Source organism: Larus michahellis, chromosome 1, assembly GCF_964199755.1.
Source record: "Larus michahellis chromosome 1, bLarMic1.1, whole genome shotgun sequence".
Classification (NCBI taxonomy): Eukaryota; Metazoa; Chordata; class Aves; order Charadriiformes; family Laridae; genus Larus; species Larus michahellis.
In genome coordinates this window covers 60511195-60535856 of record NC_133896.1, presented here as the reverse complement: position 1 = coordinate 60535856, position 24662 = coordinate 60511195, and the positions used below count along the sequence as shown (strand labels likewise).

Genomic DNA, 24662 nt, shown 5'->3' with positions numbered 1-24662 from the left:
AATTATTTGGGAGGCAATACATCCTTGTGTGAAGAGTTTTTAGGCATTGGTATGGTTATTGAAATAGTAAAATAAATGGCCTGCAGGAAAGCTGCTACAATGCAGGTAGTTTAACACAGGCTACTCCTACTTGTCTTTCAGATTCTCTTCTAGTCATAGAACATTTTAATCCATATTGGAAATGAATATGTATCAAGTGAGAAGCAAAACATGAATGTCTTCACTATAGGATGGTAGAGGATTGATTAACTCCAAGCAAATTAGCTGTCTATCATTAGCAGCCAGATTTGTATAGCCTGACAATTCCACACTACTTGCACTTCTTGCTAAAGTTATTCCATCCATGCTTATGTTTGCCAGGGTGGGCACTTACCATCTTCCCATCATTACCAAAAATGACTAGACCATTCTTGGTTACAAGTCCAGGTCTTGAAGCACCTTTTATTGCCAGCTCTTGTCCAGCAGGCACTGAAGCATCAAGTAACGATGACCCGTAAAAAGTAACCACCTAAAAATAAATGGAATTAAAAGTGCACATGTTCTAAAATTCTAATAAAGAAATGATACTGTTTTGAAGCTTTAATATAAGTAAAATACAAGTACCTACACATGGAAAACATGTTACAACATTATTTCTGTATCTTTATAACCCATGACACGTAAAACTTTGCAAGCTGCCTAAACCTGCAAAGCTGCCTAGCTGCAACAATGTGCATGCTGGAACCAGCGCAGAAAGGGAAGCAGCTTTTCTCAGTGCGTGCCCAACATGAGAGACGGGCAGAAGCCTGACTGCTCCCAGGCTGGCAATGCTGCCTCTCTCTTGGGCACTTCTGTTCTTTCTGGGTTCTCAAATCAGCAACAGCTCCTGGATATTAGGGCAGAACCAGGCTTTTGGAGCAGCCTGCCAGCAGATAGCTAATAGTTAAGTAACAAATTCTGCACGTCACAGCCAGTAAAGATAATGAGATTTTTTAAGTATTTTAAGTAAGTACTGTGTGGATCAAATGTATAGTACATTTAATACATTGAAAGGAAGCAGCTGGTTTTGGATAAAATGAGATCTGTTTATTTCTGCAAATGATCTAGGCCCAAATCTCTTTAAAATAAAACCTTCTTTGTTATTTCAGTAGCTCACAGTGTTTCGTTTTGCTGTTAATACTGTGATGTTGCCCACTGTACAGCATGGGTTGCATTATACTGTAATGCATGCCTACTTCCCAAAATGACTGGCACAGTCTGGTTCTACCTTTCTTACGTATTGCTTTGTACCATGCCATTTTTTTTTTCAGATATTGTTCTTATTTTTCTTTGAATTAAATGGATCTATCATAAAAAAAATAAAGTATCTTAACTACTGTGTTCTGTACATTTTTTTAGGTGCATGTTCTAGATATATGAAAAACATCATCATCAAATGAGAGCTACTCTAATGTAACTCTCATTTGTATTCACCTGTATGAGGATGCCTTTAGTTTTATAATAAAAAAGGTCAAAAAGAGGGTATAGAAAAGAAGACTATTCTGGTTTTCAGAGCATACCTGGCCATCTATTGTTGTCCATGCTCCAGGCACTTTATCATGCCCTCGAATCCAATTGTGCAGAGCTGCTGCAGGTTGGTCCCAGGAGATCTAGGAAATAAAGACATGCCAGCTAATTCTTCTCTGTTTAGGTACAAATCAATTTAGTAATGTTTTCCTATATAAGATTTAGATTGGATATCGTGATGAAATTTTTCACTATGAGGTTGGTGAGGCGCTGGAACAGGTTGCCCAGAGAAGTCGTGGGTGCCCCATCCCTGGAAGTGTTCAAGGCCAGGCTGGATGGGGCTTTGAGCAGCCTGGTCTAGTGGGAGGTGTCCCTGCCCATGGCAGGGGATTGGAATTGCATGATCTTTAAGGTGCCTTCCAACCCGAACCATTCTGTGATTCTAATTACGCATTCTCCCTCCTTCTCTTTCAACTATCCATTTATTTAAGAACACAGAAAGGGTCTGGTGTAATAAAGGAAGATCAGTGATCTCCAGTTGGTTAATCATCAAAAACTTATCAAATGGGATGCTCTTAACGCTTCTGTGTTCTGTGCAGTCTATATCTTTTCACAGATTCTCCTTCTCAGACTAATATAATGAAACTATAACTCTTGCTACCAGGTATTCATCCATAAATAATTAATATTGTGATTAAGAAATTTTATAAGCATAGTATAAATATAAATAAGTGTATGTCTGAGGTATCACTTTTTGCTGAAGATGATCTATTTATTGCTTGGATCCTAAGTTCTTTAATAAATCTACGAACCTTTATTAACATCCTTTCTAATAATTTATTAGCCCTTTATAAATTGTTTCACAAATGGAATCCCTGCTACCACTTGCAAGTCCTGTAAGACTTTGAGGAAAAAGGAAATAATGTTTTAAGAATGTCCTGTATATTTAATATGTAACACCAGTGCAAATGTATTCCTTTATCTTTGCAGTATTGTCAATACGTGTACAAAATGAATGAAAGTATCAGAATAGCTATTCAATAAAGTAACTCAGCCATCATCCCATCATCCTTCTCAGTTTACGCACAAAGAATATTTAGAAGCAAGTTATAAGCCAATGAGAACAGTTTTACATCAGGGAGATTAAGCTAGTTCACTCCAAGGGAGCTCCTCATATTATATTAAAGGGATGAAAAACAATATCCTTATGGAAAGCTATTTGTTTCTAAGGTAAGTCAGGAACTGAAACATGATAAAAAGCATCACCTACAATATTTCAGGTGGAAAGGACTACAGTCACCATGGGCAATAGACTGAAATAGTTGGAATAATTTTTACTTTTTTTTTTTTTAACTTTTGCACTGGTCTGGAAAAGGAAAAGAAGGTATTACAGGCAGCATTCACTGCCATTTTATGGTGGCCTTCCCAACCACAAAGAAGATCCAACTAATGCAGTGGGGGTGCTTATATAGTTCTTATATGGGTGCTTAAATATTTTTTTTATCTATTGTTTGTTTACATGACCTGTATTTTCTTTTCCTGGTACTAATAGGAAAGGTGCCAACACTTGCTCTTGTTAATATCAAATCTATTTCTGGTAGAGAATTTAGTACGCACTGTTGGCAAACAGAGAAAGCTATCTCCATTCAATGCTGCATTTAAAAGTATGGTAACACATTAAGAATCCGCTGAAGGTGCAGATGCCGTCTAGCTGTGTGTAGATGATCCCAAGTATGACACCAAGTTTCTAAATATATGTAGCTGCTGAAACATGTATCCTTGGAGTTATCCCAGGAACAAGAGGTGGGGAAACAGCTGAGTTAAAATTCATGTTAACTTGATATCACTACTATTGTAATCTGGGTTAATAACAACTTTTCTACTGATACGCACAAACAAGTGTTATTTAACACTACCTCTGCATTTTCCTTTTTCTGGATCCCTTCATATGTTGCCCCTTCTTTAGGCTGAGGTATACGAGGAGCCTTACCATCAGCAATTAGATGTACAGCTTCCACCTAAGTGAAAAAGTAACAAATTTAATGTTAGCTTGGTTTGCCCTTTTTCCTCAGTCCTACTTGTGAATGACAGAAAAAGACTTCCTGCCACAAGGGGAACTGGTTTATTTTTAAAACCTAGGATTTCCAAAATCTAGAGGACTAATGCTGCACTTACTAACATACATATATGCTTAAACTTCTTTGACAAAAGACATAGCCTCAGAAATTTGATGGGGGTACCTAGTCACCAAATATATAGCAGCCGCCTAAATTCTGCAGGACCAGAAAGCGTCTCTGTATGTTTGCATTCAACTCTTTCCTTTTTCTTTCTGCAAAAGGTTATTTATCTGCATTTAAACAGAGAGAGAGAAAAATTCCCTAACGAGCCATGCTAAGTATTTTTTATGCATTTTGTTTTCTTCATTTTAAAACAAAACAAAAAAAGGACAAGCATAGAAAATCCAAAGCCAATTCACCAGGGCTCTGAACTCAAAACACCCTCCTTTTTTTTAAAACCCCACCCCTAACTTTCTGCTCTCTCTGAGCCTGTAAAAAATTTCACCTCGTAAAAACATTCAAGAAATCTGTGGAAAGAGCTACATTTCAGACAAATTGGCTTCTTGACTTCTGTGGAAACAGGATATGCTCTGCCCACTGCCAGCAACAAATATTCTGAGGCCACTTCTTCAGCTGTCGTAAAGCAGCACAGCTCCACTGAAGTCTAGGATTCAGCTGAGCACTACAACTTCTGTCTTACCAAATATATGCATCTTGACTATATTTCCTTCACTTTCAAACTCCAGCAGTTGCTTTTCTTTTCCTCTTAAAATGTGGATATTTAGTAGAGCTAAACATACCATAGCCTTTATTCCTTCTGGGAAGAGAAACCGGTTATACAGGTCATCCACAGTATCATTTTGGCCAACATCACATTCTCGCTGCAGAAGTATTGGTCCAGTGTCCAAACCATCATCAGCCCAAAAAATAGTAAATCCTGCTTTCTTATCTCCTTGAATTAAAGTCCTGGACATAAAAAAAGCCTTACATTAAATACAGACAGTATGAAAAGTAGTCAGGGATATAAACCTATCTGTTACACACTCATTTGTGTTAGGTAGATAAAAAAGAAATTCCTAACTATCTTTAATACTAGTTTCATTGCTCATTTCATAGTCAGAAACCCAGTTTTGATATGTTGATGTGTGGTTTCCACCAAGTGACATAAGAAATGCTGCAACTGAATCCAGGATGTCTATCAAACAGTTCATTGTGATAATTATTTTTAAAGTATTATTAGTGGTAAGACACACAGAGCCAAATGTGTGCAATAGTTATGACATAATTCAAAAGATGGAAGCATCTACACAGCATATTATCTGAATAATTCACAGCTTACTGTAATTAGCTAAGCCTCACAACTTATCTGTAGGTCAGCAAGGGAAGTACAGTTGCCCCATGCTGAAAAAGAGCTAAACTCAGAGTGAAAAATGATGCAACTGTTTAAGGAAAAGTTATTACGGGAATTTATATCCAGCCAGATTCTCAGCTGCTGTGAATGAGCATAGCACTGCTTACAATAGACCTATGCCGATTCCCATCAGCTCAGGATCTGCCTCTGAATCTGAAGGGAATTTCAGACACTTAGATTTCCAGTTCTCCTTTGGAATAACATGTGCCTCAGAAGGATGTATAATCAAAAAGAAGTGTGTTTAAGGGAGCAGCCAGAAATGGAGAGATACGTATCTTTCCTTCATGCTTTTAACCATTCGCCTGCATGCAAACACCAATGCCATTTTCTGCAAGACGTAATCTCATGTAAGTATTGCCTTGCCAGTCCCTGTTGTAACAGGATCATCTAAGATCTGGCTTACATACGTGAAAAATCACTATTCATTGTAGTCACTGAAAACTGCATTAATAAAAGGAGTAAAGCACACATTTGTGCAGAACAAGGGACAAACTCTAAAGCCAACTGGGGAAGTTGGCAGGTTCACAAAAGTGAAAGCTTACAGAAGTTTGGCTAACCCATATCAGACTTTTCACACATTTAAGCAGCGTCTCTTCCTTTTTATATTATGTACAAACACTGAAAGAGCACCCTGGTGAGAAGCAGATGTCCTCTGCATGGCTGGAGGAGAAGGTACCATGGGCAAATGCCCCTGATGCTGAATAGGTGACAGGATGAGAACTACTGTGTGCCCCCTCCTCCACCCATCAGCTCCCTCCGTAGACAGCTGCTGATAACAAAGTGGCAGCAGCTGGAAGAGGCTGTAAAGGATGGAGTGAAGAACCCTCAGAGGCCTAGGACCCTTGTTTGTGCCTGGTGGCCCTTTAGCTATGCCTAATTCCCACATGCTTTCTCGGTCACACTGTAGGAGGAAAGGGGGGTGTGATCAGCACCAGGACTGTAGCCACAACAGATGAAAGAAGTTATGATGAGAGCAAGGGGTACAAGGGTGAAAAATGAGAATGGTCAGCCAAGGCCAAGTCCTAGCTTAGTTTACAGGTCTTAGGACAACAGCCTTTATCTGAGAAGGGCAGGAGCAGGTGCTTACTGAAGGACCCTGTGATCCACCATTGGGATACATTCCCATTTCTGGAAACCTTCACCTCAGAAACTTCCTGAAAGAGAGTCAGTATCTACATCTTCCTGTGGAATAGATCTTGATGAACTTTTCCTCCATGAAAACATGCTTCTAGAGCTCTCTAGGTGTGCAGTTCCACAGTTTAATAATGGACTACACGGGTTAAAAGTACCTCCTCTTTTAATCAAAACCTACTACCTGATCTCTTTGCAGACCGCCCCCTAATTTTTGATTAAGAATGAGCAATCATTCCTTATTCACCTTCACGTGTCTGTTGTGGCTTACTACACTGCTGGCACATTTCCTTCCCAATGACCTCTTTTCCACTCTGAAGATGCCTAGATTTCTCTCCTATCATGTGGAAGCTGTTCTTTGACCAGCTTTGACCACCTTTCTTAGCTTTTTCTGAAGCATTTCTAGCTCCTTCATGTCCTAACTGAGATACAGACAATATTTAAGATCCTTCCATGGTCCCTTTTCTGAGTAACAACAAACTTAAATTTTATTGCTGCTTATATATAGCTGGTTTTTTTCCTTTATGTATATTATATTTTTTAACTTTGAATTTGACCACCCATTTTCTTAACCTCACTTTCACATTACCACATTTACCCATTTGTGTAGAAACTGTATTCTTTATTACATATTGAAATCAGAGTGATTGGTCTATAGTTTCCTGGGTTTTCTTCAGAGCCCGTTTAAAACTGGTATTGCTCTTGCTGTTTTCCAGTCTCCTGCACCAACACAATCTGAAGGAACAGAAGGCTGCAGAACCTCTGCTTGAAAGTCCCCTGGTCCTAAGAAGAGATTTTTATTCATTCATCAGTTTATCTAAAAACTCCTTTACTCACAGTTCAGCACAAGAGAATTGTTCTGACTTATTCTACACAAAGAAGGGCTGTATGGTAGTAAGCTCTTAAGCTCCTCCATCCTGAATACAGATTTCCTACTATGGTGTTCTCTTTGATAAGCACCTTTTTTTATATCAAACACCTATATCACCGTATACACCTCCCACCTTGAATGCATTTGAGAACATAGTTATTATTCAATTTTATGCCTTTAAATTCTGGTTCTTTATTTCTTTTCTGGACTGCCTTACTCTCTTTTTACATCTAATTTGCCAGAGTTTATGCCCTCTTTTATTTTACTCACTTGGACTCAACTGCCACTTTTTGAAGGATTTCTTTATGTCTCTAATGGTCTCCCTTACTCCTCTGTTTAAGTAGTTCAGCTTAGCTTTTTTTCCGTTATGGATTAAAAAAAAAAAAAGAAAAAAAGCCTTTACTTTGAATCTATAATATTGTGTCTTTAGATAATCATCATGCTGCCTGTAAGATACTTTCATGATTGTTTCTTCATATTTAGAGAATTTCTTATTGAATTTAAACACTGTGATAACAGCATTTCTGTTGTCACAAGAATGCTAAATCTGAGTCTACTATGGTCATTATTGCAGTGTAGTTCTTTCACAGTAGCATTTTGAATCTAGCCGTGCATTGCTTAGGAAGACAGTAAAATAAGGTTTATTCTGGTGGATTCTTTTCTCCCTTCTCCTTTCCTTCTGTGAAATTTTAGGCTCTGCATCAAGCCCTGTTGTGACAGTGATCTAGCGTTTGTGGGGGACGAACCAGAAGGGCAGTGTCCCGCCTATGAGAACTACAGATTGTTGATTTTGCCTGTGTGACCAAATTATATGGATGTCACAGCACTGGTCTTCCCAGAATAACAGCTGCCCTTGCATTGGAAATTATAATAAATCTCAGACATGAAGTGAAGTTGATGAATCAAATACTCAGCTGCTTCAGAGAAGTTCCTTCAGGGCAGCTGCAAGTCAACAGAACTGTGCCAACATTACCACGAGTAATGGGTACAGACCGACATCCTCATGTGTCCTACATGTAGTTTTGACACACAAAACTCACCAATTGATTGCAGAAGCTCCTCGGTGACGTGGTAGGATGGATGGATGGTAAATAATTGAGCCATGTTTTGGGCAGTCAATAACATCCATGGGGATGAACTGTGTACAGAACGGAAGGACATTTAGCTCTGCTCCAACCGATTTGTAGGCTGCAACTACTTCCTGGATAGGTTTGCCTTTAGCTCTCCATCTGGGGAACTTAAAAACAGGAGTGCCGTCCTTCTCTGCTGCCAGTGCTGAGGGGCAAGAACAATTTTCTTTTTTTAATTCACATTTTGTGTTAAAAATTCAAACTTGAAATCAGAGAGAAATTGCATGATAACTCAAGCAGATCATCAAGTGTATGATTATGGAGCGCCCTTTGTACTGTTCCGTATGTTGTTTAAAAACCTTTGCACTTGGATATATTTTATTAATTCTGCCTTTGATTCTCATTCCTCAGCTTATGTCATTCTCAACTTTAAGTTCACCCTTATGACTTGGTTAATAAGTACCAGTGAAAGCAGAAAAGAACAATGAAGGCTATTGACTATTTAACAGTGACGCTTAATGCCCTGTCCGGTCATTACATTTGCCTGCAACAGGTTTTCTTTTAGCAGAACTTAATTTTCCACATCAGCAATTTGTATGTGAATGTGAGTACAACTAATAATCACTCAAGTCAGCAGCATTTTGCCATGCGGTGCAAACAATTAGAGATGCCAGAGGCCTTCAGTAATATTTTCATAATTCTTTTTACTGATGCCTGCTGGATATACTTCCTTTTATCTGTGAGACACACAGCTACACCCAAAATTAGGCTCAAAGGTGAGAAAAAAACAACTGCACTGATTGCAGAGAGAATTTTTATGGGTTTAATAAATTCTATTGCTCAACTGCTTAATAACTCATCGCAGACAGTAGGATAGTAGAATACATCCTTCTACATCCATCAAGTTGTATGTGTAATAGGAAGAAAAGGGGAAACAAGAAGAGGTATGGAAAATTCACCTGATTTAATTTGTATTTCTAACCACATTTTTGGACTTTGCTTTACCTTTTTCACTTCTGAAATTGGATCTTGAGTTTGACCTGAAGTATCTTTAGCCTATTAGCCTCGGTCTTAAGTAAATACTTCCTTAAATATCATTCCATGAACATTAGTGTGTACTGCAATTGCTTTTAGAAATAAAAATCATAGCTGTCTGAGGATATAGAAACATTAGCAAATTTCATTTCAGACTTAAACTGTTTGAGTCATTTGGAACTAAAAAGCAACAAAGTATCTAGTAATTTATCTCTTTTTTTTTTCCTTGGGAGAGAAACAAACTAATTCTATGGTTTAGTTAAAATAAATATAGGATTGAAATCGATAGAAGATTTGCTTAGTTACATCTGCTAGGGTAATAACTGTACAACAACAGTTTACATAAAATAACCAAGTATTATGGTATGCTTCCAGAGCTGGATAGTCGAATTGTCTTTTTCTAAACTAATAGTTGCCTCCTCTAATTCTTCAAAGTGTGATTAAATCTTTTAATGAGGTAGAGTTACACAATATAATAAACTTGAGCACTATATGCTAGTTTGGGAGTGCCATAGTCCAGGTAAGCAAAATTTATGTTTGATTCTTCCCTCATAAGAATTTTGTGAAAACCTGTCAGGACCTGACCAAAAAAAAAAAGAAAAAAGACTTGAGACAACCCATGGAATGTAGTTTTAATTTCTGATTATCCGCAAAGGTGTACTTCATTCTGGCGCTCGCGTTTGCTAATCATATTAACTCACTATTGTAGTGCAACTGAAAATAAAAAAAGTTACAATTCAGATGATTCCAAAGTAGCTTCTTTGTTACACTGGATTCTGCTGTATAAATACAATTCTGAATACCCGTCAGGCAACAACTCTTTCTTTAGGAAGTCTAGAAAATCCTTATGCATCTTGGCAACGGGAAAAGGGAGAGCAGAGCCTCCTCTGCCCTTTTCAATGAGTTTTCCCTAGTCCAGGTGGAAGATGAAGAGGCTCTGCAGGTACACTGCCGCATGCAAGCTTGTCAGAAAGGGCAGAAAGCCAGGGATAAACTGTCTTGGCCTCATGCCTTGAGTGCTCTAGACAGCACAGTGAAAAAGGTGACAGACACTTGAGCCTGAGCACAGGCTCAGCAGCTATTTGCTTTAAGATACAGATCTAGTTCAGGATGTTTACCTCTAGCATGTACATTCAAATAAAGCAACAGCAACCAGATTAATTTATTTTTTAAATATCATAATGTATGGCTCTGTATGGTTAGAAACTACTTTTAAATACTGACTAACTAACAAGGTTAAACCTGTTCTGGGACTTGTGTTTGTTAAAGCAGAGTTCTTGTGCTGAATCCAGTGTAATAAAGGCAATATATGCAAATCATTCCCATATAGATACCACCTTCTCACGAAAAGGCAAGTTTGTTATGTATGCCTGTAATTTTAACATTTGGATTAGGGTTACACTTACCCAAAGGATCAGCTTGTCCATTCTTGTCAGGCACTGTGAATACTCCCACAACTTTATGGCCCTCTTTTCTCAGCTTGTTATAAACTTCTTGTCCAAAAATACTTTGACCTATCAGGGCTAGCTTTAGCTTATGTTGATAAGCCTGGTAAAAAGAATTAAAACAATGCATGTTCTAGGATGCAAAGTTGTTGCTTACATTACTCTTTTCCTCCTTCTTTATCAATGTTAATTTCTATTTAAAATGGAATAGTCTTTTTACCCCAATCACTTTTGAAGGAATAATAATCTTTTTTTTTTTTTAGATTAATGACAGGCAATGTACCATTCAGAGAGAATACACTTAACATAAAAGTATCATCTGATACTGTCACTGATGTTTATATTGCTTTCTCAGTATTTTCATCAGACAGACCCATTGCTTGTTACAAGAGGAATAACAGGCTCCATGATCTTATTCATAGTCAGAACACATACGATAAGAAATGAAAATACAGTTTTTGAAACAGATACATAAAACATTTTTCTAGGCTTACTTTAGGTGCGTGGAACACGCCCTCTAAATCCCCATAATTAAATGGTGGCATATTGTCTGTGATTAATATGTATAGGCTAAAGAAGACAAGCTTGCATTGTTCCTGCAAAGTTAAAGGTAATGATCATTCATTTGATCCTCCTACAAGGAAATGCTGCCAAGGTTCCTTTGTTTGACTTCCACTGCCTCCTGTGTTTGCATCCCAGTACACTGGACATGTGCGTTTAAGCTTCTTCAGAGGGACTGGTGCCAATAACTGTCACAACTTTTTATTTTTAGGATAGTTAGAATCACAACACTACTATGATATCAGGATATCACATACTGCTATGTCATTCATGTGCTTGCACCCTGAGAAAACTACTTATTCCTTCAGAGTCCCTTTAGATTTAGGGACAATTGTGCTCCTCTCCCACCCTATCTCCAGTCCCTCACCTCTAACACCTCCTTCATGCCAGAACTGATATTCCTGTAGCTGCATGAACTGGATTAGGGTACTGAGGTAGGGAAGCATTGACCTGACAAAATGCATCTTATTCTTAACTGGATCTATTCACAAATCTAGTTCATTGCACTGCCACAGGTCCTAGCGCATGTCCAGCGGGGGAGCAGGAACGAGCATGCAGGCACTGGCAGAAGGGTGGGACTGTCGCTATAGGCACCGCCTTTGCATTTTTCATCAGCTTCTGAAAACTGAAAACTGGAAACCTTTGAAAAACAAATGGACTTGCAGACCTGGTTATGAAGGAAACGTCCAGACAGAATAAACTTACCTTCCCCAAAGTTGTGTGTAGTACAAACTATTCCTAGACTCAAACCATTAAAGATCCCTCCTCTTGGGAGGCCTGAATGAAAGGTAGAAAATAAATCCACATACTCCCCACCCTTATTCTTAACTTCATCTTTACCCACTAGACTTTGACTTCCATTTTTTTGAATGACCCATTAGATGCCATAAGCTCGGAACAACAAGGGAAATCAAAGCACTGTTTGAATATCTTAACCACTGACATTTATTCTGTACGTTGGCACTTGTATGTTTTTCTCCTCCCTCTTTTGCCTTTCTTACGGTGGCTGGGACACAAGGATACCTTGACTATGGGGATCATTGATTGGATACAAAATGGTCTGGACTGCCCATCAGATCACATGACATGTTCTATGACAACCAGGAATGTCCTGAAAAACAGGTTACTCAAAACCACAATCTGTTTCATTGCAATTCATTTCACAGTTCAAATATTTTGGATACATTTTTCTATTTTCAAATTACATTTTAGTGGTTCAGCTAGCCTCAGAAAAGGGAGTTATGAAATGGCAGGTTCCACTAGAGGAATATTGAAGTGTGCTTTTTATTTTTTGTATAAAACAAGAGGAAATAACTATTTGTCCAGGGACAATATTTTCCCTTAGAATGAAACTGTGTACTAAAACTGCCCCTGTATTACAGCATTCGTCAGCACTACTGCAACTGCAATAGTAACATCTAGTAAGATGCAAAGGTGAAACATAACTCAGACTCTTGCAAAATCAGATTGCTATAGTTGGCTGGTAAAAAACATCTGTGAGACTGATGATGATTATATTCCTAACCAGCGCTGCACTGGGGGCAGTAATGCCTAAAATACGCCCACTATTTGTTCTTAATAAAGACAAGCCCTTACTCTGAATTACAATAAGCACAACTTATCCTTGCAATCTTTGTCTGGAAAGGCCCAATGGATGCAGGTAGATTCCATTACCAATGCTTTACAATTGATACCTTTGCTTTTACAGCAGAAATGTTGCTGCATTATAAAAAGTAACCATCAGATTTTCCTAGTCACTTAATTATTTTAACTATAGCAGGCAAGTTGGAGAAAGATTAACCTGCTGGATCACTGAACATGTTTGGCATGGTATGAAATCCTGATTTCTGTACAGTGCTAATTTACAGTGGTAGCCCAATTAGTGCATTGAAGAAACATTAAAGATAGTCCAGATGAGAGTTACTTATTTTACTTTCATCCTTTTGTTAACATCTCTCAGTAAGAACACAAGACTGGAAGGGACCTCCTTAGCTAACAAATCTAGTCCTCTGCGATCACAAGCAATCATATCATACGATTGCTTTTGTTAATTTATCTGACCTCCATTTCAAAGTACTTTTACTCACTGCTGTACTCTGTTGCTTTTCTGATACTTGGACAATCTTCTCGTAATTTTCAGTCCAAATTTATCACCACTTTGAGAGCAACTTTTTCTCCACTTATTCACAAAGTGTTAACAACATATGCATCCGCTATTCCTAAACTTAACTTTCAGTTCACTTTTCCCCATCAATAAATCTGATTCTCATATTACATGGAACTACATACCAGTTTCAGTTACAAAGCATGAGTTGCTGTAAATCAACAGATCTACACATGCTTAATTTGTGCTAGTTGTGGAACTGAGTCAAAAAATGGTGAGGAGTAAACATAGAACACGGACTCCAAAGGAACAAAAAAACCAAAACTGGCAAAACTGAGAAGATTGCAGACTGGCTAAGTCCCATTCCTTCATTGTAGTACACAAAAAGATTAGCTGGGCAGCAAATCAGCTTTGCTGTCTCACGCTTATAGAAAGTTACTCAAAAGGAGATTGATTTCAATTGCAAGATTGATTTGGCAATTGTGCTATGACCAGTGATTCTTGAGTTACTTTTCCAATTAATAGTACATGTGTATTGTGTAATTTCTATTAACATCTGGCTCAGACGTGGCAAGTTGCTTGTAGCGCATTAACACATACCCTGCCATCAGTAGAAAGCAGAAGCCAAACCCACAAGTCAGCCATGCACAGGATTTCTACTGAGTTAAAAAAAAAAAAAAAAAGAGAAATGTGTGGAATATGTGGAAGGGCTAGCATGATCAGACAACAAATTCAATCCTTCATTTTTTGTCTTATTTGAAACATGACAGTTGAGCAACTGCACAAGATCTTATAGCCACCCTGTATCTTATTTTGGAAATTCTCCTCAAGCATTTTTACATAAGATGAATTAGACCTGTGACAGTGTGAAATCCTTTTAGAATAATTTAATGTGGACATAACACACCATTAAAATGGAAAGTTCTGCAAGATTATGCAGAAATGAAAAACAGCTTGGTTTTTAATTTCTTATAGAAATAGCACATTTTGGCCAGCATACCATCACTACCAGCTGTAGAAAGGAAGCTCATTAAAGAAAAGTAAAACAACCTTATTGTTGAATAATGTGCTGGATGGATACTGCATCATTACTAACACGTGCAACAATTAAACTTTTTATTGTTTCTGTCAGTGATGTTGAGAGGCTCTACTAGATTTCTTTTGCAGTTGCCTGGCTGACTACAGACATACAACGTTAATTAACAGACAGACGGGAAGGTTAATGATCATGTAATATCAGAGTGGATTTTTTGCTGTACTTTTGTAAGATTACCTAGTCCCTAGTTACGGCAAACAAGGCAGCTCAGGTGGCTTCGAGAGATCTGGCCTTTCTTTTATTACTTTAGTAATCATAGAATAATGTAGTCATTATGACAGTGCTACCGAAAGATAAGAACTTAGAAGCTGGTGCTCACTCTACTGTAATTCTGATGTTTTCATTGTCTGAACTCTTAATTTCTTCTTCAACCTTCTATTTTGTTTATATTGTAACACAGATTAATATTAATTCTGTTTCCCTGACCCAAGTGCTCACAATTTGGATGAAGAAAATAAGCTAAAGACAAGGAGCACAAAACCTGAGAATTACTTGTACAAGCAGTCTTATGTTGAATGTTCAACTTGTCTGAAAGTCCACTTTTTTTTCACTGCCTATTATAACTTCCTATTTAAAAATTCTGGCCAGATCATCTGTTTATACAGTACTGGAATTTATTTTACAATGGCTTATTAAAAGATATACAGTGTTTTAATGTTTGCTTCCATTCTGTTTCTTCTTTTCCTCAAAAACATTTAATCAAAAATAAAACTAATAAACAGCATTAAGCACTGCATAGAGAAGCAGCCTGACAAATGCTGCTAACTATCTTGTCAAGTTTTAGTTCCTAAAAATGGAAGGCAAGTCCAAGAGGTACATTTTCATCTCTCAGAACAGTCTGATGTGACAAAACCTATTCATAGGAGAATATTTATTTCATAGATAAAAATAATTTTCTGTTACTGCCTCTTTCATATGTGTGTCTAACAATCAATTGCTTATAAGTTTAATCGAATTTCTTGAAGGTTAACATTTAGTAACTGCTACTGTGGTTATGAAGCTTAGTATTAAAAAGATCACAGTATTTTATTTATTCTGTATAGGAATTTAGTGAAGCTAGTAAATATTTTAATATGATACATCTTTTTTAAAATGAATGTAGAATTATGCCTCCTTTGAAAAGCAGTACTTCAACTTTATTTCTACAGAGGTTCCCCCTACCTGTGCTAAATTCCAGTGCCTCCAAATAGAAACCTATCGTAGAGCCTCCCCTCCCATCTACACATCTACAGGCAGCGTGTTCTCACCAGTCATTCATTTTCATGTTTTGGCACTGCTGATTGCATTTCCCAAAAGCTTGTGTTAAATCTCTTTATTCTAACACCTTCCACATAGATACCTTTGGAGGACTGCTGTCCTCACGCTAAACTGACTGGTCAAACATGAAACAAAGAACAGCCTTTAGGAGAGAAAAAAAATCTCCCAGCCTCATTCAGCTTGCCAGACCTACACATCTGGACAATTTGGACTGGGCAAGGCTTTCAGGGAGCAGTTAGTTGCAGGAGTTCTGCAGTTTATATATTTAACAGGACATAAAGAGTGGGTTGGAACAAATGCGCAGAGCTGTAAAAAACTAAACCACGGGGTGCAGAAGAATTCAGGCCATCGACTTCAACCCCGAGCAACCCACCATCCCGGAGCTGGGAACTGGCGATGAGAAGGTCACAAACTAAACACTCTTCCTAGGCCAAAGCGTGGGGCTTCTCTCCAGCGCTGAGGACGGGCATGGTCCTTCCTAACCGAGAAGGCAACCTTCAGCTTCTCACAGGGGTAATCCAGCATGAGGGAGGCAGCCAACAGCCACGCTCACATTGTTCTCCGCACACGATTACTGGGGATTTATCACAGCATCGCTGGTGCCCGTTCCCTGCAGCTTTCAGCCACATCCCTGCAAGATGCAGCGCCCAGATGATGGCTGCGATCCCTCCCGCAGACTAGCCGGGCAAGACGCTGCTTCTGCAGTCGAACCGAGCCCTCTCCCGAGCCCTCCTCACCTTCCCGCGCCCGTACGCGCTTTACTAAAACGCCGGCGGAGACAATACGCATCGCATCCCGAAAAATGCCACTTCCCCCTCCTTGCTCGGCCCCCGGTTGCCCTCCGAACGGGGAGGAGCAGCCCCCCGCCGTTCGCTCCCGGGGCACGGCGCGGCGCCGGGGGTTCGGGGGGAGGACGGACGACGACGGGACGACACGTCCCCCCGCTGCCCGCCCCACACCACTCACCGCGGCCGTCGTGCAGATCGTCCGCAGCAGCCGAGGGCCTGTCCGCAGCATCTTTGCGGAGCTCCGCCGGGCCCCCGGGGTTCCCTCGACCGCCCGGCGAAGACCGAGCGTGTACCGCGGCCGCGGCGGACCGCCTCGTCTGATGCAACCCCGCCGCCGATGCCGCTGGCTCCCCGCCAGCACCGTGCAGCCGCGGCCGCGGCGGCGCGCCCCCGCCCGGGCCCGCGGGGACCGGCGCGGCGGGCAGAGGAGGGGTGGAGGCGGGGAAGCCCCGCACCTGCCGCTCCCCCTGCCACCGCGCCCTCCTTGGCGGCTGCACGGAGGGATCGGCCCCGGCGACCCCTGGCGTCCCCCCGGCGGCGGGGCCGGGCAGCCCCGGGGAGAGGGTGGGGAGCTAGGCAGGCCCCTCTGCCCCCCACTCCCTCCCCGCTGCTGCCCACGGGGGCGACGGCAGGGACTAGCGGGGTGGGGTGAGGGACTCCCGGCCCACGGGGACGCGAGTCACGGCCACCCGGGCGGTATTTTGTGGTCCGAGGCGCCTTCAGTGGCCCCAGCAGTGTGCCCCCCGCGGGGGCCGCGACAGCTCCTGCCCATGTACAGCCCCGGAGCAGAGTAGGTGTCTCCAGCTTTGTCCCCTCGGACAAAGGCTGTCAGCGACACACTCATGTGAATCTGCTGGGACAGTCAAAAGATGATGTAGATTATCGATATTACATTTTAGTTTATTGCACGCCAAAAATTGCCAGTAATGAGGTTAAAAAACATTAATGACTTTCTGGAAAACCATATTGCCAACATTGACAGGTATTTTTAAAGCAGCTCGTTCTACTTAATAATTAAAAAAAGTGTTCCAGCATTAGAGGTCGTCTATTAGCATAAATATTTCAACTTCAATATTTTTCTAAAGTCACAACAAAATCTTGTCAGAGGTATGAAGAAGATCTTGAAAATACAAATTCAATGTGCGAAAAAACATCAGAAGGCAAATGAAAATGAACCCAAAAGCGGTATGAATAGCAAACCCAAAAGTAGATAGCGTGGCCAGCAGGTCGAGGGAGGTGATTCTACCCCTCTACTCTGCTCTGGTGAGGCCCCACCTGGAATAGTGCATCCAGCTCTGGAGTCCTCAGCACAAGAAGGACATGGACCTGTTGGAACGGGTCCAGCGGTGGGCCACAAAGATGATCAGAGGGCTGGAGCACCTATGCTATGAGGACAGGCTGAGAGAGTTGGGGTTGTTCAGCCTGGAGAACAGAAGGCTCTGGGGAGACCTTATAGTGGTCTTCCAGTACCTAAAGGGGGCCTACAGGAAAGATGGTGAGGGACTCTGTATCAGGGAGTGTAATGATAGGACAAGAGGTAACGGTTTTAAACTGAAAGAGGGGAGATTTAGATCAGATATTAGGAAGAAATTCTTTACTGTGGGGATGGTAAGGCAGTGGAACAGGTTGCCCAGAGAAGCTGTGGATGACCCATCCTTGGAAGTGTTCAAGGCCAGGCTGGATGGGGCTTTAAGCAACCTGGTCTACTGGAAGGTGTCCCTGCCCATGGCAGTGGGGTTTGGAACTAGATGATCTTTAAGGTCCGTTTCAACCCAAACCATTCGATGGTTTTATAATTGCCAAGTGGGTCAAGTTTAAACCCCAGCAACACTTAATCTTAAAGAACGTGGTTAGTAAAAGGCTGAAATACACTCTTCCTGTCAAGAAAACAAGAAAGGAAAAAATGGAGAAGTTGGTCATCCTATGGCCGAGTTGTGAACCACCTCAGAGAAGTCAGAACCAACACTTAAGCCAAATTTATGACCTGCAGAGATCTTGCTACAGTAGAAAATGAAGTAGACAAAGCCTTGCAAACATCCATGTCTCACTGATTTTTTGATGCTTTCCTGCAGAAGATGTGCGATAGCAACCCCCAGGGTTTAATTCCAAGGCCCCCACCTTCTTCTCTAAGGGGTGAAAAACCTAGGGGAGTACTTGGCTCACTTCAGTGAAGATTCTTCTCATGATGCCTTCGTTTGGAGTATGTGGTAATTTATTAGATTGAGGAATAGTCAACCGGAGGAATTAGTGAGTTTCTTTGCCCTGAGACATTAAAAACTAAACTAGAAGAATTCATCAAAAAGTCCCATTAACACAGGGAGACAATATGTTTATACAAGTGGGTCCTTCTCTAGTATCTGTGGTACTATGGGATTTAAAAGGACGGTGTATAGTAATTCCAGATTTTCATTAAGAAAGCGAAAAGATCTTGCTTTGTGGCTTATTTTTAAAATATTATATATTCTGTTGTTACTGGCTACTTCTATGGGTATGTAGCCTCATATCTTCTAATTATCTCACATAAAATCTACCAAATTTCATTGTTAAAAGTGTTTCTTTAAAATACACCCCTTTAAATTGTACAATAAAAACATTAAAACTAATGATTTTGTTGGACTAAAATGCATCATTTAACTACTATAGGCACTGTTGATTTGAAATGCCTGTTGTTAATCTTCCTTTTGAATTAGAAATTTCTTTAAGAAAGATTAATAATTGTAGTTTTGTAGGTCATTTGATAGGTCATTTTTGACAGGTTTGATAGGTTTGATAGGTCATTTTGTAGCAATACAGGGACTATGAACATGCATGCACAGGACAGTCACGCAACTGACCAAACCCACTATGTGCTCAAATAAAAAGTACAGACATTTTGTCCTTACTGAAGGACTACTACTCAGACAGTAGAAGGAATCGGTGTATGTGTAGTCTTCACGCCACTTGATGGAAGTTGCACAAATTCCATACAATAGAGTGCAAACAACCTCTACTATAAAAGCTGGCATCAAAATGGTCCTGTACTGCAAAGTCTGGAACTGGATTCAAGCACTGCTGAAGTTCATGACACTCCAAATCCTGGTTCATGATCCCAAATCCTCTCCAACTAGAACACCACATACTTGGCATTTAACCACTGATGCACAGGCTTACGGCAAAATACTTGGTTTTCCTAAGCAAGCAATTTGTAATGACTTCTGGCTCTATTCGTTATACACACACATACAACAATGCATGTGTAAAGCACCAAGGTTTTAATTAGTTGGCATACCTTCATCTCCAAAACACAACTCCAAACCTACTGAGACAATAATGTATCTCCATTTACTTCATAGACTACTAAAGTGTTAGGTGACAAAAGAGAAAAATCACAAGAGGTGTCTGTTGTCAGCAGAGCCACGGTATAAAGAAGAGCTGGGGAGTAAGATGTGGGGTTTACTTTAAATTTTGTAGTAATGAGAGGGGCAGGGAGACAAACAGCGATAAGGGTGTGCAAATCCCATGCAAGGATGGTATCTGCATACCATCAGCTTCTTCCTTATGGTCAGAGTCATGAACTCATATGCATGGGTTTTAACAACCATTGCACAAATTGGCTACTTAGAATTTCAAGAATCAGTGTGAACATTGACAGTCAATTCAAATCCTATGGGTTTTGTCATGCAGAAAATGATAAGGTTGACCTGTCTGTCTGAGAACAAGCAATAGGTTTTGTGTGACCTAGTAAACTCCAACATCAGTGTTAAATATTATCATGGTTACAATGCACTCCTCTGGGCTTTATGTTGTTTGGAAAAAGTGACACAAAGTATTCCCTGCTGACTTCTGTATCCCAGTCAGAAAAGTACGTTGCAAATTATCAAAATTTCTTTTTAATCTGGGGAGAAATCCTAGCTCCAGTAGCGTCAGTGTAAATTCATGCAATTGGTTTGGCGCACATTTTATACATTAAGTTTTCTTAATTTTTTTCTTCCAGTTCTGGTGCTTGTTTCTTAAAGCCAAAATTTAGCTTTGAGAAAACCTGCAATTACCCATAGTAAGCTTTCTAGCATGGGCTTCCCCCATTCTGTTCCCTAATTTTCCAGAGATGCATGTCAGCAAGTCACAAAAACAGACAGGGAAGTACGTACACAGAAACTCTTCCTGAGTTAAACATGCTTGTTCAATAGTATGCTCACATAGAAAAATATGTTTGTATGTGCAGAAATGCACAGAACAAATGTAAAACATAATCCATCTGAACATTATAAATCCTTGTTGGTTTCTGTGAAGCAGAAGCTACTCAGTGCCTTTGAAGATATCATCAAGACTTGGCAAGATCATTAGGGAAGGCTGTGTTCCACAGGACGCCGAGTACGTGCGCATACTGAAGTACTTGGGAAACTGCTTGGAATCTTCCAGGATTTGCTTTCTTTTGAAAATCATGCCCTGGGATTCAGTAATCAACTAAATTAGCTCTGCATAGGCTTTCTGTCGTTGGAAATCAGCCTTGATGGGGCTTTTCATGATGAATAAAGATTTAGTCATCGTTTAGACTCAAATTCCTCAGTACTTCAGAATTCACCCAGTCTTAAAGACTGAGCAATTAAAAAAAATAAAGGCTTTGTACTGGTTATTCCCTAACTATGTTAATTGCATGACAAGTTTCAACCCAAATTTTATACAACAGAAACTTTTCATGTTTTTCCACTTGCTGAAGCAAGGTTTCATGGGAAAGTTATTTCTTGTTTTATCTCTGCAATGTTTATATTTAGAACTTGCTTTTCTTTTCTTTTTTTTTTTTTTGTTTTTACTGGGTCTTAACTTCATTTCAGGACAGACACCCACATGACAGTAAGGCTTTCACAACCTACTGATACGGATTTTCTGCCACCTAGACAACCATTTAAAACCTCATGCTTGACATTTCATTTTTTCCAGAGTAACCAAAAGGAGGCATGTATTTGATGAGGAAAGGGAATTATTTTACCAGTTTAACCAGTAGAAATGTGCAGATGCCTTACTCGTATGCATAAATGGAAGTCTCTCAAATTCCATACAATAGAATAGAACTGCTTCTGCAAAAGTTGGTTTTATCTTTGTGGAACAGAGTTGCAAAGAGCAAATCTCAAGTAGTAAATCCTTTCTGGGAATCCTGCCACAAAAACTTTGAGCAAGAACTTTATTTTACTTAAAATATTCAGAGAGCTGAGCATTAAATGTTCCATGGACAAGGAATGTATAGTATAGTTGGTTTCCTGCAGATCCAGCAAGCCAAATTCTTTCTTCTGTAAGTAACTACAATTCTATCAATCTTGGTGAAGCTTTGCCTTATACACGAGAAGCAAGTTTTGCTCTAGATGCTTTCCACTATTGTTTTTTTTATAAAAATGGTTCCTGTTTGAATGATGTGTTGAAGTTTTCAATAAGCTTCCAAACATCATAGAAATACTGTTTAAAAATACCAGGTAACTGTATTGTCCAATGCTGAATGATATTTCTAACTGGTATAATTTCAAGGGAAAAGAGATTTTTAATATTCGATGGAACCAAGCCCCTGTTGATTTATGAATCCATAGAGACCTAGCCACTTCACTCCATAAATAAAATGGTCATAGTACCATATTAATTCTACTATATTTTGGACTTCATTCTCACACCTACCGTTTCTAGTACTCAAGTGTAACAGGTAATTTCAGCTGGAACATATTTACGTTCACATTTCACTCAGTTCTTGTGAAAGTCCAATATGAAATTTTACTTTCATGATCATTTTGGTCTGGTCAAAAGAAATTATTTTTTTCTCAACTATGCTTGCGTTCAGCTTACCAAAAATCACTGTATTAAACAAAGTCTAAAGACTTTTCTGACTGCTGTATTATCTGAAGATGCTAAAAGATATTTGAGCAATCTTAGCAACATCCTATAAGCTTGTACCAAATAAAAGCTTCTGGGTACAAACGGAAGCCATAAGTGTCACCCAACTTTCACAAATTATGCTTATAAAATGTCAATAATTTCACATGAGCGAACAGCATAAAGCCATTCACTGATAAACAGCACAGAAAACTTATCAAAGCTGAGCTAGACTTGCTGTCACTAAAACAGTCAGCTTCAAGATAAAGTCTAAATCAGATCTTCAGAGGAAATAGAAATTCTAGCAGCATCTAGAATTGACCTAAATAACTTCAGTGTAAGCAACAAACCACTGCCACCTAGTGAGCGAAAGGAAATCCTAGTAATAAGTCATTTAAATAACCGCATCATGAATGGCAGCATAAAATTTAACTGGTGTACGTACATGAGTCTAACTGTGATTTTTTTTTTTCAATTACAGAAATGCACTATTTCAATGCATTTTCTTTTGAAATAATTTTCTTTTTTCCATGTTGAAAATAAGGGTTACATCAGCTTATGCTGTGGGGATCACAGTGCACTCTTTGGTGTGACCATTGTATAAACCAACCAGTTGGGTTACCCTGCATGCAGTTTTGATAATCTCACAGCCTTGCAATAACCAACCCTAGAGTATTTCGCTCTTTACAAATTCAGTTCAGACGTGGGGAAGGGAGGGCCCTACCAAGTGCCAGTTCTACAAGTTTCTCTCTTGTACCATCCTGCAGAATTAATTCAAGGACACATTTTTCTGAGACAGATAACAAGAAGCCTGGTGACTACTTTTCAAGCAGTCTGAAAGCCTCTGTTTATGTGCAATCTTCCATAACTGAAAGAATCAGTATTTGTTTCAAAGAATGAATAGGTGCTTTTTAGAGAAAAGTTTTATATTGTTTTGTTTTATTTTTCAAAACAGGAAGACTTGGCTTTGAATAAATATATAGCAGTTCTACTGAGTTCAATGAAAGCTGCATATGCATGGCTATAGACAGAATGCAATCCTTAAAGTCTAGCATAAATCGTGGTTTCATTTTGTGTGATAGTTATCTCCTTAGAGACACTCATGCTCACAGCCAGCTGTCAACATCCTGCACAATTAAACTTCTAGGGACTTAAAAACCCCAACATGAATATCTCAAGTTCGTACAGAAACCAATGAGTGGAGGAGACTCATTTACAGTATGATTATTTGACAACATTTACCAAAGCAGAGTTCTCTCCCTTAAAAAAAAAAAAAAAAATTCCAAACATTGTTTATGTTGTTTCGCACAAAACTAAATTTTTATCTCTTCTTTCACAGACCCAGGTTGGCCTCTTAGAGTGCACTTGAAATGGGTAAAAACTCATCAACAATAAACCTGCCAACCAGATCTTTCTTTCCTAGAAACTTTTAAAATCAATAGGTTCCAAAGGATGGATTCCTTTTAATCAGAAAACACTTAGAGCGGGTGCTATTTTCAGACCTGCTGCATTACACAGTTAGCTTTTATCCTGCACTTACTGATACATCTCTCATTGGAGCTGCTATTTCTGTTGCTCTTTCCCCACTGAAATTGCTGATGCTCCTGGTGACACTGCTTTCGAAGCCATTTCCTTTTCTGCTGATGCTACAGATTCTGCTGAAGTAATGTAATTGCTGTGGCCATTGTTAATGGCCCTGAACAGCTACTTCTCCTGCATTCCAAAGTACTTCTATTTTTATTCTCTGATATTATACCCGCCAAGGCCCTGGAAAAAAAACAAACAAAACAAAACAGTGACTAACGGCACGCAGGTAAGTACCTCATGGCTCTGTGTGACAACCAATGCCAGTGAGGTGATTAGATGACACTACTGCAGCTGTCGCTGAGCTCCAGAGCTGGGATAGTTCCTCTCACTGCTCCCTTCCTCCAGCATCAGAAAGGGGGAAGTGCTGGGGGTGTCACGCTCTTACCGACTGTAAGAAAACCTCGGAAGGGTTTTCCCTCTTCTCAGCAACGTGACAGAGGTGTGGAATCGGGAGAGACTCGGGCTGGGGCCCTGCACAACAGGGAAAAAGCAGAAAAGCTCCCCCAAACCCCTGCCCCTCGGAGACAGGCCCTGCTCCACCACAACGATCAGCTCACAGATGCGGGGGGAGCGATATGAGAGGAAAGACGGTGGGGGAGGGAGGCCTCCCCTGCCCCACCCGCACCCCTGAGGCGCCGCTGCCCGTTCCGCAGGAGCCCCGGCCGCCCCACCGCTCCGCTCTCCCCCCGCACCAGGGGGCCGGAGCGCGGTGCCTGCCTCCTCCCGCCCTGCTGTAGCCACCCCGACCTTCGCCGCGGGGCGGCCGCTTGGCGACAATAGCAAGAACCGGCTCGCCGAGCCGTGAGGCAGCCAACGGCCGGGAACAGCCCGCGGCGGGGCGGGAGGCACGGCTTCAGGGGCGGGAGAGGGAGGGGCGGTGGCCTGCAACGCCCGCCCCGCCCCGCCGGAGCCCCGGCCGCCCCCCGCCGCCT

The 24662-nt window shown here is 40.4% G+C and overlaps 1 protein-coding gene across 1 annotated transcript in view; it reads right to left on the bottom strand.

Annotated features, from left to right (window-relative positions):
• ALDH1L2 (aldehyde dehydrogenase 1 family member L2) overlaps positions 1–16800 on the bottom strand; it is a 36848-nt gene extending 20048 nt beyond the window's left edge. The window contains exons 1-7 of the mRNA XM_074581135.1: positions 16490–16800; positions 10467–10608; positions 7996–8230; positions 4343–4508; positions 3402–3503; positions 1539–1628; positions 374–508 (exon numbers count right to left, since the gene is read on the bottom strand). Of these exons, the coding sequence (XP_074437236.1) occupies positions 374–508; positions 1539–1628; positions 3402–3503; positions 4343–4508; positions 7996–8230; positions 10467–10608; positions 16490–16540 (921 nt within the window). The 5' untranslated portion in view covers positions 16541–16800. The remainder of the gene's footprint in view (positions 1–373; positions 509–1538; positions 1629–3401; positions 3504–4342; positions 4509–7995; positions 8231–10466; positions 10609–16489) is intronic.
• Between the last annotated feature and the right edge of the window lie 7862 nt (positions 16801–24662).